The sequence below is a fragment of the Salminus brasiliensis genome, chromosome 1 (genome assembly GCF_030463535.1).
Source record: "Salminus brasiliensis chromosome 1, fSalBra1.hap2, whole genome shotgun sequence".
NCBI lineage: Eukaryota > Metazoa > Chordata > Actinopteri > Characiformes > Bryconidae > Salminus > Salminus brasiliensis.
Window position 1 is genome coordinate 21,492,548 of NC_132878.1, and position 15,179 is coordinate 21,507,726.

The 15,179-nt window shown below is 38.4% G+C and overlaps 1 protein-coding gene across 4 annotated transcripts; it reads left to right on the forward strand.

Moving 5' to 3' along the window:
- The first annotated feature begins 4,963 nt into the window (after positions 1–4,963).
- Positions 4,964–13,757, forward strand: ccdc15 (coiled-coil domain containing 15). 4 transcript variants are annotated; one of them, XM_072693799.1, is made up of 9 exons: positions 4,964–5,391; positions 6,499–6,648; positions 8,171–8,344; positions 8,487–8,585; positions 8,839–9,003; positions 9,536–9,631; positions 9,919–10,022; positions 11,502–11,696; positions 12,965–13,757. In XM_072693799.1, the coding sequence occupies exons 1-9, from the start codon at positions 5,209–5,211 to the stop codon at positions 13,002–13,004; spliced, it is 1,206 nt and encodes a 401-aa protein (XP_072549900.1). In that variant the 5' UTR covers positions 4,964–5,208; the 3' UTR covers positions 13,005–13,757. The 4 variants fall into 4 exon arrangements, with proteins under 4 accessions (XP_072549900.1, XP_072549907.1, XP_072549915.1 ...); XM_072693806.1 differs by having other exon boundaries at positions 8,842–9,003; XM_072693814.1 differs by having other exon boundaries at positions 11,502–11,652; positions 12,965–13,756.
- The last annotated feature ends 1,422 nt before the right edge of the window (positions 13,758–15,179 follow it).

Below are 15,179 nucleotides of genomic sequence, written 5' to 3' on the forward strand. Positions count from 1 at the left end.
TGTAACATTGTTTCTTCCTTCATAAAAAACATGTCTCTTTCTGAGGTTTAAGGCTTTTTTACACAGTGGTAAGTACCAGTATGTACATTAAACAATAAGGCTATTGCTCATCATTTCTAATACAAAGTGGCATAAATAATAAATGCATAAATATGTAAATAAGCAGCATATACACCATTTACACTCATGTGTAGACATATACACATGTTTTCCTTAGATTTTAGTTTTTTTATAATTTTTTCTTCCACATATTGTTCTATATCTTGATCTATACGAATTGCTGCAGTGTAATGAAACACAGCTTTTGTTTGTTGCCAAGGACGTTTGGTTACTTTTTTTCTTACTATAGGTTTCAGTCATACATCAAACAACAAAAGATTATCTTATTGACTTACAGTGAATAAACAGATTCATAACAAAAAAAAAATCCATATTCCTGTATATATTTTTTAGTTGAATTCAACCAGCAGCCAAATATATATTTAGATAATTTATTGTGGATTATATCGTTTGAACAAGACAGTGATGAAAAGCACAAGCTTGAGTTTCAAAAACAATACACCCTATTTGTAAAATCAGTATTTCATATGTTTCTATAGCGTTTTTTGGTATAGATAGTCTTGTTCATTTTTATGCTTTTATTTTTTCAAAAACAAATTAGTTAACTTAGCAAGTAACCTGCTAGCTCTGTATGTCTTAAATTTGATCTTCCTACTGGACAATAAAAGCTACATTCAAGCAATCATCGTCGTCCCCCCCCCCCCCAACACCACCCCATAGCTCCAGTTATAAAACCAGTATGTCATTTTTGTTTATGAAACTGTCAGCGGGTTCAGAAAAGAGGTTCATAGCAGTCATTGCTACTCTCCACATTCAGAAAAATGTTCCCTATTGGGGTTATATGAAATATTCAATATTTAACTCATGATTACAATATCAAATATAAAATAATATAAATATTGCTAGTTTAAATTTGCTGATCTTTTTTTGTCTTTCTGTTAACTCATCATGTACAGCATGACACTTATGCTGAATTCTCTGTTATGTGGTCCTGGTTGATATTGGTCAGACCAACACAATAGGATCTGGACATTTAACTTTTACACTCTGCCTGTGGGACATTTTCTGCCATTTTCCAGTCATGCCCTTCTTATAAAAGGTTTAGTTATCCCCAAATCTTTAAAAAGCTCTTCCCACCTTCATTATACATGAATAGGAGACTTGTAGACTTTCTCGTTGTGTGAGTAGACATCTTTACAACAGATTCAGCTTATACAAATACAGCTTATTTTTATCTTCACTTTTTACTGAAGACTGAATACTGTACATTTCAATGTCTTGAGATAGGAAAGGATTTTTACAACATATTCTGCTGTTATTAATCATGGCACACTGAACATTATGTAAGTTTGCTGGGGAAATACAGTTCATGCCATTCTCTCTCGGCGAGAATGCTCTTGCTGAATCATACAAAGGGGACAGTGGGCTCCTTGTTGTTAGTAGACACAGCCACTGAGAGCGTGCATTGTGCAGAGAACGGACAGCCCTCGTGTTGATTCATTCCCATACATAAATGTATAAGCCAGAGATGGTAACAGAAATAGCCAACAGAAAGTAATGGGACATCGCATAAGATTAACAGAAGGTTGACTGCTCCTATAGACGACATATGTTTGTTTGTTTGTTTTTTCAGAATCAGGATGAAAACAGAAACCATTGATTTGACAGTCACCATGCCGTCAGCTTTTAACCTGCAGAAAGATTTTTACATCATTTCACCATCCAGGTCTGGTATCAAGGGTGGCCAGGCCTTTGTCCTGAGAAGCCCAAGTACCTTTTTGTTTGTTTTGGCCAAACATTCTTACACCACCTCCACCAGCCTGGACTGCTGAGAGCATGGATGTTGTCATGCTGTTATCAAATTCTGTGGCCTCTGCAGAAATCAAGATTTATCAGACCAGGCTGTTTTTTCCAGTCTTTCATTTTTCAAGGTATTACAAAGACTAGCATAGCTAGATAAACACACACAGCAGCGACCCAACTACTTTACAGCAAGCATTCCCTCAGTTTGGTAGGTAGAAGTGTTTGGCAGGAGCCAAAAGAAGGAGGAGCCTGGACTGGACAGATGACTGTTGTGCATAAAAATTCAGGAGATCAGCAGATACAGATACACTCAAACCAGCTCTTCTGGCACTTAAAATCACTGAGGTCACATTCGTCCTCATTCTGATGGTTGTTGTGAACTGGAACTGGAGAGTGTATAGACTGATTTCCTGTTTACAAACATTACTGGGTACGAGCGCAGCCAAGGGGACAAAAGCGCTTTGGGAAAATTGCTGTCAGATTGTAGTGTGTTGTACAGTAGACTTCATCAAGCTTAAAAATGAGAAAACTGCTGAATTCCAGCCCTTCAAGACCAGAACTCATGACCTCTGGCTTAGAACAACCGCATCCGAAAAGCAATCAAGTTTCCAAATGGGCTGGTGGCTTCATACTTTCTGTTTTCCCCAGAAACAAATGTTCTACAACAGTTCCACCGAAGGTACCCTCAACTCTTCATCCATCCAAAGCACCAATAATACAACCCCAATTTTAATGAAGTTGGGACGTTTTGTAAAACATAAATAAAAACAGAATATGATGATTTGCAAATCATTTTAAACCTATATTCAATTGAAAACACTACAAAGACAAGATATTTAATGTTCAAACTGATAAACTTTATTGTGTTTTGCCTGCAACACTTTGCAAAAACGTTGGGACAGGGGCAACAAAAGACTGGGAATGGAATGCTCAAAAAACACCTGTTTGAAACAGTCCACAGGTGTACAGGTTAATTGGAAACTGGTGAGTGTCATGATTGGAAATAAAGGGAGTATTGCTACACCCCTTAAATGTATTGCCGAATAGAACAATCGTTCACAAGGAAAGATGGGGCAAGGTTCACCACTTTGTGAACAACTGCGTGAGCAAATAGGGTTGTACGTCAAGGCTAAACTGAGCTCTCACTTCAATCACATGGCCAGTTCAACCTAGACCTCCCAGAGCCTGTGGTCTCTGCCAGGCCAGAAAGACCAAGCAGCAACTGAAGGTGGCTCTAGTAAAGGTCTGGCAAATCTGGCAAAGGTAGGAAACTAGATAGAAAGGGGTATTTAATTGATAATACTTTATAATTATGTCAGTGTGTCCAATTGCCTTTACACATTTGAAAATAGAGTATGTAAAAATGGCAGTAAATGCAACATTCTTGTCAAAACCCCTTGAATTAAAGCTGACCATCTACACATCTACAGCTACATCTTGATTGTTTCATTTCAAATTCACTGGGGTGATGTAGAGGTAACAAGAACTTCCCATTTTGTACAAAGTTGTGGATATCTTGTGAGCTAGTTTGAAGAACACCGCTTGGTTCCAGATTTCTTCTCAATGCCCCCACCCAGTGCATGTGTTTTTTAATGAATACAGTGAAGAAAAAACATTCATACAAAAACCACTTCGCTCTGTATGAGTGTTATTCGTATTTATTCTAATATTAGTGTTTTACTGAACACATAAACACTTACAGTCCAGATAAGGAGTGTATTCATTTTAAGGTTTACCACTGCCTTAAACATTTGCACAGTACTGTGTATTTATAGCTGACCCAGCTTAGTCAACAATATTTCTGGTGGTGACTACGGTGGTCGTTAAACTTTCGGCAGGGTACAGTACTGTGTAAACATCCATTCAATGATTTCAAGAGATAGATTAGAAATATTAATCTTCTTCTTAGAAGCATGTAAAAAAAAAAACAGGAGTAAAAAAATTCTATCTAACAACCAAGCAAGATGTCTGTATACCATTTAAAGTACCCCATCAGATAAACAGCACTAGGTTTCATCTTTGAGACAGAGGAGAAAATCAATAGAGGTAAGAATGTATTGCTTCAGATCTGGAGAAAAACAGACAACTCAACACTGTGGCTCTGAAAGGATGTGGAACTGATCAGGAAGCTCTTACTAAGAAAAACAAACACAAGCAGCCGGTGTTCTCAGTACAACAGGCTGATCTCAGAGTCCAGACCTTGGCTTTATTGAATTTTTTTGGGAGGAAATCAAAACTCAAAAGCTAGTTTTAAAAGGAGGGACGCCTGCTTACCTCTTGTTTATGTGTTTGGATGGTGAGAAGCAGAAACCTCATAAGACTCCTGAGACTGAACTTTGGAGTTGTGTAAAATCTCCCTAAATATTTCCGCAGAAAAACTAAAAATTGAATCTGAAAATAATGAGATATGTAACAAATGCATTGGTGGATGTAGTAAATACTGTCATTTCTTTGACAATTTCTACTGTCAATTTCTGTTTCTTTTCTACAGCTGAAAAATAAAAATGGGGGAAAAAAACAATGGCCATTTTTTTAATTGATAAAGTGATTTCTAACATAATATTAAAACAGAATAATAAAAAAATTATATAATTTGGCTCTTAATTAATGTTACAAATTAATTTTAGGAGTCTTGCTCGAGGACTCTTATCGGTGTAGTGTTGTGTGTTCGTCCAACCGGGGAACTGAACCTGTCTATAGGAAGGGCAGAGTTCCCTACTATACTACACCAACAGCACATTTTCTGATTTTGTTCAGTTCATATATTAATCAATATACTACACTTACAAAAAAAACACACACACACACACACTACCAAAATAGCCAGATGAGGATAAAATACAGACCGGTTCATCTTTCTATTTTACAGTGAATTTAGGCAGGAACTAACGTGCAGCAGCTGCTGTTCACCCCTAGGACAACGTATATGAAGCCGAGCACAAGAGGCGGGTTTAATGCTAGCTTCTTATTTGAACGGCATCAAAACGGACCAATTAAAACTCAGGAGTTCCACAAACAGCCAATAGAATTTACTAATGGGCGGGGACATATGGTTGCGAAGCTTGCGGCGTCACTGTCAACAAAGTTTCGAATCGGTGAGAGCGGACAGGGAGTAGAAGAGGAGAGGGTAGTTTTTTAGGGAGGTTTACCTGTTAAAATGCCTCTAAAATCACAGTGCGTGGATCTTTTACTGAGGGTAAAGTCAATTGTTGGGTAAAATAAGCAAGAGTAAATAATACAGGTCGCCATGAGCTTGTCGAAATGTCAGTAGCTTAGACGGCAGGTCAGTAAGTGGCGGTTGAACTAGCGAGGTAGCGAGCTAGCTACCTTTAACGTTACTGCAGCATGAGTGAGCAAAGACAGGCCCGAAAGGCCTCTAGAGGACTAACCAGTCGAGTGAAAGATGGGGGGAAGACGCTCAGCTCAAGAAGGCTTAGAGAAATCAAGGTTTTGGCAGAGAGGAACCCCCCTGTGGTGCCAGTGGGTGTCTGGGTGGAGACTGGAGCCGAGTGGCAGGAGCACCCAGCGGTGAGAAGCCCAGACGTCCCTTACATGTCTCAGTTATTTGTATATCTTCACTTCCACGCAAGACCTTCTGTCTCCACTCCCTTCTGTCTTGTGTTGTTTTTCAGCTTTTGACACTGTGAATCTGTGTTGACTCCCATTTAAAGTTAGAAAGTTTCAGAAAAGATAGCTAGCATTTTGGAGAGACACTAGCTAGCTAAATGTCCACTTTTTGTGGACCCCTCTTCTAATGAATGCATTTAGCCATGTTAAGTTTTTTAAGATGTGCAAGTGCGCACACACAGCTTGCCTAGTGCGTGTAAAGAAGTATTGCCAATAGAACAGGGCTCTCTGGAACAGCAGATACACATGAACCTATTGGCACCATACCTAATGCCAGGCGTGGGCTAGAGGGGTATAAACCCCACCAGCATTGAGCTGTGGAGCTGGTTTCTCTAAAATGATGGTGCTCCATCCAATACTTTAGGGATGAGGTGGGTGGTGATCATCCAACACCCTGACCTCACTAACATTCTTGTTGCTAAATGCAATCAAATCCTCACAGCAGTGCTCAAAAATCTAGTAGAAAGCCCTCTCTGAACAGTAGATGCAGTTACTCCAACAAAAGCAGGATAAACTCCTTGATTTTGGAAGAATCAGTGATTGAGCAGGTGTCCCTAATACTAATACTCATATTGTGTTTGTGGTTTTTGAATGACAGTGATGATATAAGATGGAGTTAAAGACATAATGTTACTATGAACAATAATGTATGAACAAAAGGTTATCGTTATTCATCATCCTGTCACTGTTAATGGCAGCGCCCCCTTCTGGCATTTTCCCTTTTGATTACAGTTAAAGGGAATAGTTTGAAGACGTGTTTAAACCCCATGTTTTGTCCATAAGCTTCAATTATTAGCTACATTGACCTTGTAGCTTCAGTACAGAAGTAAAGAAATTTTAAATTTAATTGAAAGGCTTAAATGACCTGGGACATATCTTGGCTGGTTGACCACATTTGTGTCAATATGAACACTACTTAAACGTCATTCCCCATCAGTTAATTATTCTATAGATCAGCTTTTGTCCATTCTGTGACCAGTCAGTGAATTGAGTTTGTCTTTACGGTAGGTTCGTGCCAGGATCACTGAGGAGATCTATGAAGAGGAGCGCAGGGAGAAGGAGGAGAGCCTACAGCGTTTTCAGGAGGCAGTGCGCAGGCGGGTGTCCCGGCAGACCCAGCTTCGCAAACAACAGCAGCTACAGAGGTCATACGAAACGGTAAAGCCTGGATGACTCAGAGGGAGCAGTTCACTTATACACAGTCAAGGGACCTAAAGGTTTTGTGACTTTACAAAAAATTTATGTGTTTAGGAAATTAAATGTTAAAAGCTTTGTAATACTCCTGCTGAACCAGAGAATTACCTGACGAGTTGAATTTTCTGTGTTTGAGGTGAGAAACACCATGAACTCTTCACCATGCTTCTGTAAAGTTTCCCTGGTCTCAGTTCCTACATGCCCTGCACTTCACTGTTTGCAACTTTATTCTCCTGAACATGACTTTGACCTTTTATTTGCATTCATAGGTGCAAACAAACACTTACTTATGTAGAAAAATGTATTTCCTTCATTAGTTTTGCTCTGTTGTCTGTATTTAATAGAAAACTATTTGTATACAGTGTTAGAAATCATATACAGTTGTTTATTTGAGATTATTCAATGCTGACTGAAGCATCTGTATGCACTATGATAATTGCTCTACATGAGCTTTAGTTGATTGAAGCATATTTCCAGTGCAAATCAGAGCTTTTTTCATTAAAAACTACTTTTTCTATTTGTAATTGCAGCTTTACTTAGGATGAGCATCTAAAAGTAGACTATTATCAAATACTTCAAATACTACAGGAATAAACACACAGCTGACATGTCATACTGTATGAGTGTGTGCTGTTTCAGGCTAGATCTGTTACAGAATTGGTTAAGATCATTGTCTTAATCGACCAGCATTATTGGCTGATATTGACATTATACTGATACCCATAGATAATAAATCTGCCTCTTTAACTAAAGATAGTGGGATGTTAAAAAACACAGTTTGTTTTCTGATAAACCGTTGCTACATTTGCCCTACTCAAATACTTAGCCAGCCTGGCATTGATGGTGGATAGAATGCACCAGGCAGGTTTCTTAGGACATGATTATGTTGATCAGAGGATGATGGGTTCCCCTTTTGAGGCTTGGTTCCTCTCAAGGTTTCATCCATTTGCTTTGATAGTTTTTATTTATAACCGCTGGTTTCGAGGCTTTCTTGCCACTTGCAACTGGCTTATTCAAAAGAGGCTCAGACTGGCTTTCTGTAAAGCTGCTTTGAGACAATACAGGTCCTGAAGACAGCTTTACAAATAAATTTGAATTGAATTTGAATTTGAATGATGACTGGCCAATTTTCATCCAATACATCTTCCAATATAGCTACACTTGTATATGTGTACACTGTGTGCTTGTAGTTATTAAATAAAAAATAAAAATAAGAAATTAAACAAACTATTTATGCCTGTTCCATTAGCTAGCACAAATAATGTAAAGATAAAATATATGTAAAGAGTACTTACACATGAACTGTTTCCCTCAATTTTATTTTTGTTGTGTAAATGCAAATCAGTGTAAAAAAAAATGCACAGTGCGTATTCTACTCTGTGAATTTTAAATTTGTGAATTATAAATGACGTTTAAAAAGTTGCATGGGTACATTCAGATGCCTTAATGTGATACAGGATCGTTTGGTTCACTGTCCCCCCCCCAGGCTGAAAGGGAATGTAGAATGGTCCAGCAGAGCAATAATGCAGCCTGTCGCTTCACACCTCAAATGAGCCTGTTCCCACCCTGGCCACAAGGGGAGCTAACCATCTGCAGCCCCAACTCACGCTCAGCTAGGGCTCTAGAGGCTGAGATCCTCAGTACTGATAACAGTCATCAGGTAAGGCCTGGGATTAAGATAAACTGGGGAAAAAATTAAAAGAAAGTGGAACATAGTTTGTGTCCATTCCATAAGGAAGACATTATGCTGTTTGCTTTCAGTTCTCTGATTATTTAAATATTATTCTGCTTTGCTTTCACAGCTTGGCAAAGTGATAAAGCAAGTGAGACATCGACTGGCCGCCTGTCAAACTGTGCGAGACGGGGAGGAGTTATCAGAGCTTCCAGGGGGAATATGGAAGGTGTGACCAAAAGAGATGTGTTCAATTGTCTATTAACCCTTTAAAATGTTGGAGTATGTGGGTCTTACTTCAGTTCCTCATTATCATGAATACATTAGTTAACTAATACATTAGTTTCATAATAGATACAAGAAACATCTTACATAAGTCTAATATGAATAAATAATGGGTTTAAAGACAAGGGATTAATCTAGTCCTGATGACATTTTTCTATATGTACACTAGTGTTAACACTCTGACTAATTATTCATAGCAGACGCCCGTGTTACATGCCAGGAGGGTACCTGAGGATGACAAGGAAACTGAAGAAGAGCAAGAGAATGAAAATGGACTTGGAGAGGAAGAAGAGATTTCGTTAGCGGGGCAGCATGATCGGCCACTTCACGCTAGCAAAACAGTGACTTTTCAGAATGACATAGTAAGAGAGTTAGTTGAACTCTGTTTTATAAAGGCAATACAGTTGCATGCAAAAGTTTGAGCACCCTTACTGTAGGGTTACTGTAAAAGTGGACTTGATTTCCAAAAAATCAAATAACAAACAAAGAAAAGATCCCAAAGTAAATGCTTGGACGCCCCTCATGTTTAGTATTTGTGAATAAACGTATTAGAGTAAAATCCAGACAATGTAACCTTTCATGCTAATTGGAAGAAAAGACAATTCGAGTAGGATGTTGCAGATACTTTCTCAGTAGAGGTGGGTGTACAGTTTAGTACACCCTTTCATATGTATATATTTTTATATATATAATGTGTGTGTGTGTGTGTGTGTGTGTGTGTGTGTGTGTGTGTGTGTGTGTGTGTCAGATGATGGGACTATGTGGGCCATTCCTTTCCTGGGGAGACAAATGAGGATGTGTTATAATAGATAACTGCAGACTTACATGAGACTTAGAACTATACATATTTTGGTAAGCTGTTCTAAGCATTATGCGTGTGTTCTGTTTCTTTAGCTGTTGAAAAAGCCGTATCTCACAAGCATCAAAACTGACCACAGATCTACTCGAGTGCTATGGCCAATACATGATGAAGATGAGCTGAAAAGACAGGTCCGGACTCTCTACTGTGACTTCCTGCAAAAGCGTGCTTCTCCACTTGATTCCTTTTTTTTTCATTACTGTGATAGCTGCTACCACTGATTTAAGCTAACAGTATTAGAAAACAGAATTGCATACATTGTCAGAAATCACATTAGCTGTAAAGCAGTAGTCTGTTTGTCCAACTATAGCCATGCCTTATTTTACTCATGCTCATCGAATAACCTAAAAATAATACATTTATGATTTCTTGTGTACGAGGCTCAGGTTTTGAAATGGTTAAATGATTGTTCCTGCAGAAGCAGTCTCAGTTCGTCATGCATCGCCGCCTTTTCATGGACATAGAGCGGGAGCAGGTGAAAGAACACAAACGACACAGAAAACACCTGAGGAGAATTAAAAGGTTACGGCTCGTCTCTCATAATCACACACACACACACACACTCTTAGGCTTGTGTTCAACAGCGGAACATAGTTCATTTCATCTCCATGCTACATTTTAAAGTTTAAATTTGGGGTGGGAGGTGGGGTGGCAGCATTAGCCCAAATGTAAATGAAATCCGTCTGAAATTTGCCTGTTTAGTTTACACTAATAGAGTCTAAGTTTAATATAGCTAAAGTAAAGCAAGGTGATATCTCCAATATTAGCATTATACTAAAGCTGCTACAGCTGTTTGACATTTTTGTCAATTTTGTCATTACTGATTACTGAACAAGTCAGTGTGGTTTGGGCAAGTGAGTGATAATTGAGGCATGCATTTTCATTATTAGCCTTGCTTTTGGTTGCGCACAAACATAGGTAGGTAACCCACGCCACCTGATTCTTGGGAGACCTCAGCTCTTTCGGTTCAGTTTCTACTAGTGGGCCTGTGTTCAAATTAGCATGTTCAAAAATAATGGCGTCATTTGTGTCTCTATTGTGACATTAGTGAGGATGAGTGGTCATGTTATACAGTTTACTATTTTCAACTCCCTTCCTCTTTTTGAACCCTGCTTCTTCCTCCTTTTGAATGTTATATCGGTTAGTGCATAAGGAAAAATGATTCATATTGGTTTCCGATATGGCAGTGTATGGAAAAAGTGGTTTAATTATCCTACAGCATCAATCTCCAAATAGAAAAATTCCGCTACTTCTGGGAATTGTTTGAAGAAAATACAGCCATGGCCAAAGCAAGTACATACATGTAAACTAGTCTCTGTTTGGCAGAATTAATTGTAAAGTATAAATATGCTGTTCATGTAAATCATATAGATTCTGAGGGATATTTCCCTTGTCTTTCACACAGGACCGCAGTACCTCACATCATTATTCACCCAGCCGATAGATATAATATATCCCCAAATGTTTATGGACACTCATTCTAATGAATGCATTTAGCTACTTTAAGTTGTACCCATTACTGCAGCTTCTGCAGCTAGTGGAGCACAAACAACCGGCAATGTTTTTAGGACTTCTTTATAACAGATGTGAGTTTTAAAACACTCCTGACTTCACAGATCTTACCCCTGTATTTTAGCCACCAGAATTTATGTTAAAAACATCACTTTTTCTCCCAGTAATGATGCCATAAGACCCCGTTAGAGGGGCTTGGTTTCTGAACCTGTCACTTTTTCCCCTGCTCAGGAGTTTTCATATCAGAACCTAATATATTTTTAAATGTTTTTAATTGTGCTATTTTAAGATTGGTCATTGATTGGAGCATTGAAGCAGTTTGTCCATTGTGTGGTAATGCTCAGAAACTTATCAGATGTATTTAAGTAAGTCTAGAATTTTAGGAACAGGAGGTTTAGGTTAAATAGGTTAATCTGTAAAGATCATTAATCATAGTCTGAATTGCTATTAACCTGCTCTCTTTCACTGATGATATTCTGAATTTTTTAGAATTAAAGCTGAGAAAGAACGTCAGATGAGAGAGGAGGAAAGCAGAATGGAGCTTGTAAGGCAACAGGAGGAGAGCAGGAGAGAGGTGGCTGAGATGGAGCACCTCATTCTGGAGCAGCTCAGGCTGGAGGCAAAGGATCATGAGGAAGAGGTGAACAGGAGAGAGCGAGCAAAGAAAGTCAAAGAGACCAACTGGTAACTTTTAATGAATAGCAGACAGTGAAGAAAAGGTTTTGTGGTTTCCATGCTCTGAACATGAATGAATAGTTAATCAAATCGGTACATTTACACGAGTTCTCACCTTAGTCTGAATGTCGTTGATCAGTCAAGACATGTTTAGTGTTTGAAGTTTGCTTCTTGAGTCATAGAATCTCATATACCAAAAATAATGTGTTTAAATGATTGCATACTTGCGTCAAAACACAAGTTGTTAAGTTAAAATCTCAATTAGACTTTGGAGTGTGCATTCTGGCATTTTGGGACAGATCATCATTTATCACACGAGTTTGAGTAGAACTGACCTTTAACTCAAGTGTTCGCAAATGTCAAAACCTTTTCCAAAAAGTCAGCAAAAAAAAATGCAACCTACTGTTTCCATCTGAAGATGGAACCACACAGTGCGAAACTTTTTTTAGTGCGAGTCTTTTTTACCATGCATGGCGTATACAATGAAAAATATGTATGCAATGTAAATATCAGCCACTAATACAATATATAGACAAAGGTATTGGAACTGCTCATCCATTGTTTTCATCTAAAAAGGGTGATAAAGAGTTGATCCTGCTTTTGCTGGAGTAACTGTCTGTACTGTACAGAGAATGCTTTCTACTAAATTTTGGAACATTGCTGTGAGGATTTGATGGCATTCAGTGACAAGAGTGTTGGTGAGGTCAGGATGTTGGATGATCACCACCCCACCTCATCCCAAAAGTATTGGATGGAGCACCTTCCAACACTCCAGAGAACACGGTTCCACTGCCCCACAGATCAATATTTCTCCATTTTTCATCCAAGAGATTCATGTTTATTCTCTTTAGAGAGAGAATGCATTCATTAGAAGGGGTGTCCACAAACATTTGAACATATACTGTATTATACACCACTATAACCTTTCATGCTGAAGACTTAAACATGTATTGGTATATACCAATTACTACTTCTAGAAAAACTTCTAAACCTGCAAAAAATAACTATTTTTAATTGATGCACTTCACTTAAGACGTGCCTCTAACAGTAGGCTATGAGGTGTCTTTAAAAACTAGCTTGTTTGTGACCTCAAGCATTTCACAATACTATGTGCTTTGTTTTTACATGAGTAAAACCTCCTGACCCCAAACCATCCCTGACCCAACACCTTCACCAGTTAGGTGGTTCATTATCAGTCATCTGAAGTTCATGATCTTTTTTTTTTGTTTGTTTTTTGTTTTTTTCTTTACTCCCCCTCCCCCCCCTTTTCCCTGCAGGCTACACTCAGGCTCTGCACTCTGTCCTGCTGAGCTGTGACCTGAGCGAAGGCAGTGCTGGACACAGGAGCACCACGTGGAAAATCGCCTCCATGCATGCATCCCCTCAGAAGTGACCCCATGCACGGACCTCGCATTAAATTTTTCTAACGATGACTGGGTGTCAGGTTCACATACGGTACAATCAGGGCGTTACAGATACCTCAGCGTTCAGTGTGTTAGATTTGTCTGGATTTTGTAATTAACATGTTTAATATGGGTTTTACATCGTTATACAGATGCTCTGCTCTTGTACAGAAATGGAAAACAAAATGTCCTCGTCTCTACCTGTTTTATCCAGTAAAGATGATAAAGTTCCCATATCATGAAACAATGGAATTATGTGAAATAAAGTTAGTGAATAGAGTTAAAGTTTTAACCCAGTTGCACTCAGAATTCCTTCAGTCGCAAAAAAAGAGATATTGATTTAATTGTTTTTATACTGCCATGAAAATGAATTCATTTACATATATCCAACCATTCAGCCTCACCAATCAGAACAGAGCTTGTTTGCATACATTAGACATCTATAAGTCACAAAAGGGATAAAATGGGGTTGGAAATAGTTTTGTGAGAATTACAGTGTTTAGGCAATAAACTACACAAAAGTCAGATATGGACTTACTAAAACTAATTATAATATGAATAGATTAATTTATTTTTAATATTTGTTGAAGGTTTCATTGAAATTTGACTGTGTAGTTGTGTGAAGTGACGACTGTATACGGTTTCAATGAACAAAATAAAAAGTGTTTTTTTTTTTTTTTGCTTCAGCTGGTGGAATTAATTACTATTGATTGTTTCATCAATCAATATGGCCATTCACTCCCCTCTGAGCACTTATCAAAAGTAACCTTTAAACTGCTGCATGAACCTTCAGGCACATTACAAGACTGTTGCTGAGCTAGCCACCTGCTGAACCGCTGCAGCTTAGAGGTCAATAAATCCTGGGGCAAAGGTCCAACTAGGAAATCTCTATTAGTCTCAAGACAGTGGAAATTAGGAAGTTGACCTCTCCTCTAGACATTTTTTTCCAGTCATGAATTAAGATTATTCATCTATGCATGCTCTGTTGTGGACAGTATGACCATGAATGGTCACAGTTGTTTCCTCTTGTTTGTGTGAGGACTACTGAGAGGAGGGTTACTTTCATGTATCTACTGTATTTACAATGTACTATTTAGCTAAGAAAAAAAAAAAATAATAATTAGCAGCTTTCCCCCGACTTACATAGCTTATCATCTGGCTTAGTGTTTATTTTCATTTATTTTATTAATTATTGTTTAAAATAAATAAAGAGCCCACCCATGACCATGACAAAGGTCAGTGAATAGATCTGGGTAGACTGGACTCCTCAGCAGTAGTGCCAATATTTCCACCATCTAATAAACAAATCTGATAAACAAAATAATAGATCATTCATAACTTTCAGGAAACCTGTTTGTGTGAATGCTGAGGGTAGAGATTTGCCTTCCACTTAGCCGGAAAGGCACAGTGAAGCCGGTACAGCCAATTAGCTAGCTTAGCTGTTTAGCTAACGTAGCTAACCTTTTTTGGACATTTTTTGTTTTTAGATCTGCCAGGTCACACATCGACTTGTGACTGTAGAAGACTAGTTTGAACTTGAAACCCTGTTGCACAAATATAGCTGCAGATGTAAGAAAATCTGCTTCTTTAGCTAGCTAGCTGGTGGGATTGTAAAATCCCACCAGCAGCGGCAAGCTCAGCATTCATGTATTTTCCACTGCGTGTTGGTGTCCGGTCCAGACGAACACGGCATTTTATTTATATTTTTATTTTTTACAGGATTTATTTAAACTGGATCTTCATTCACACATATCCGAGACGTATTTTGGATATTTATTTATTTATTTATTTTTATTTCCTCCGTCTCCGCATTCCTCAAAATCTCTCCTTCCACTTTACAATGCAAAAAAACTGAGCCTGAGCATGACAGCCCAGCAGGGGGCGCTGGCGCCTTACAGCGTTTCAAATGCATCAAAGGAGCAGCGTACCGTCCAAAACACACATGAACACAGTAAGAGGACGAAGCACATTTTATAACAACCAAGATTTCCTCACTGTGTGTATTTAATCAATAATTAGAGCTCGGTACGTTCTGTTACAGTGTAATGAAGGAGTGAACTCCTGTTAGTCTGCGCCGATCATGCATAAG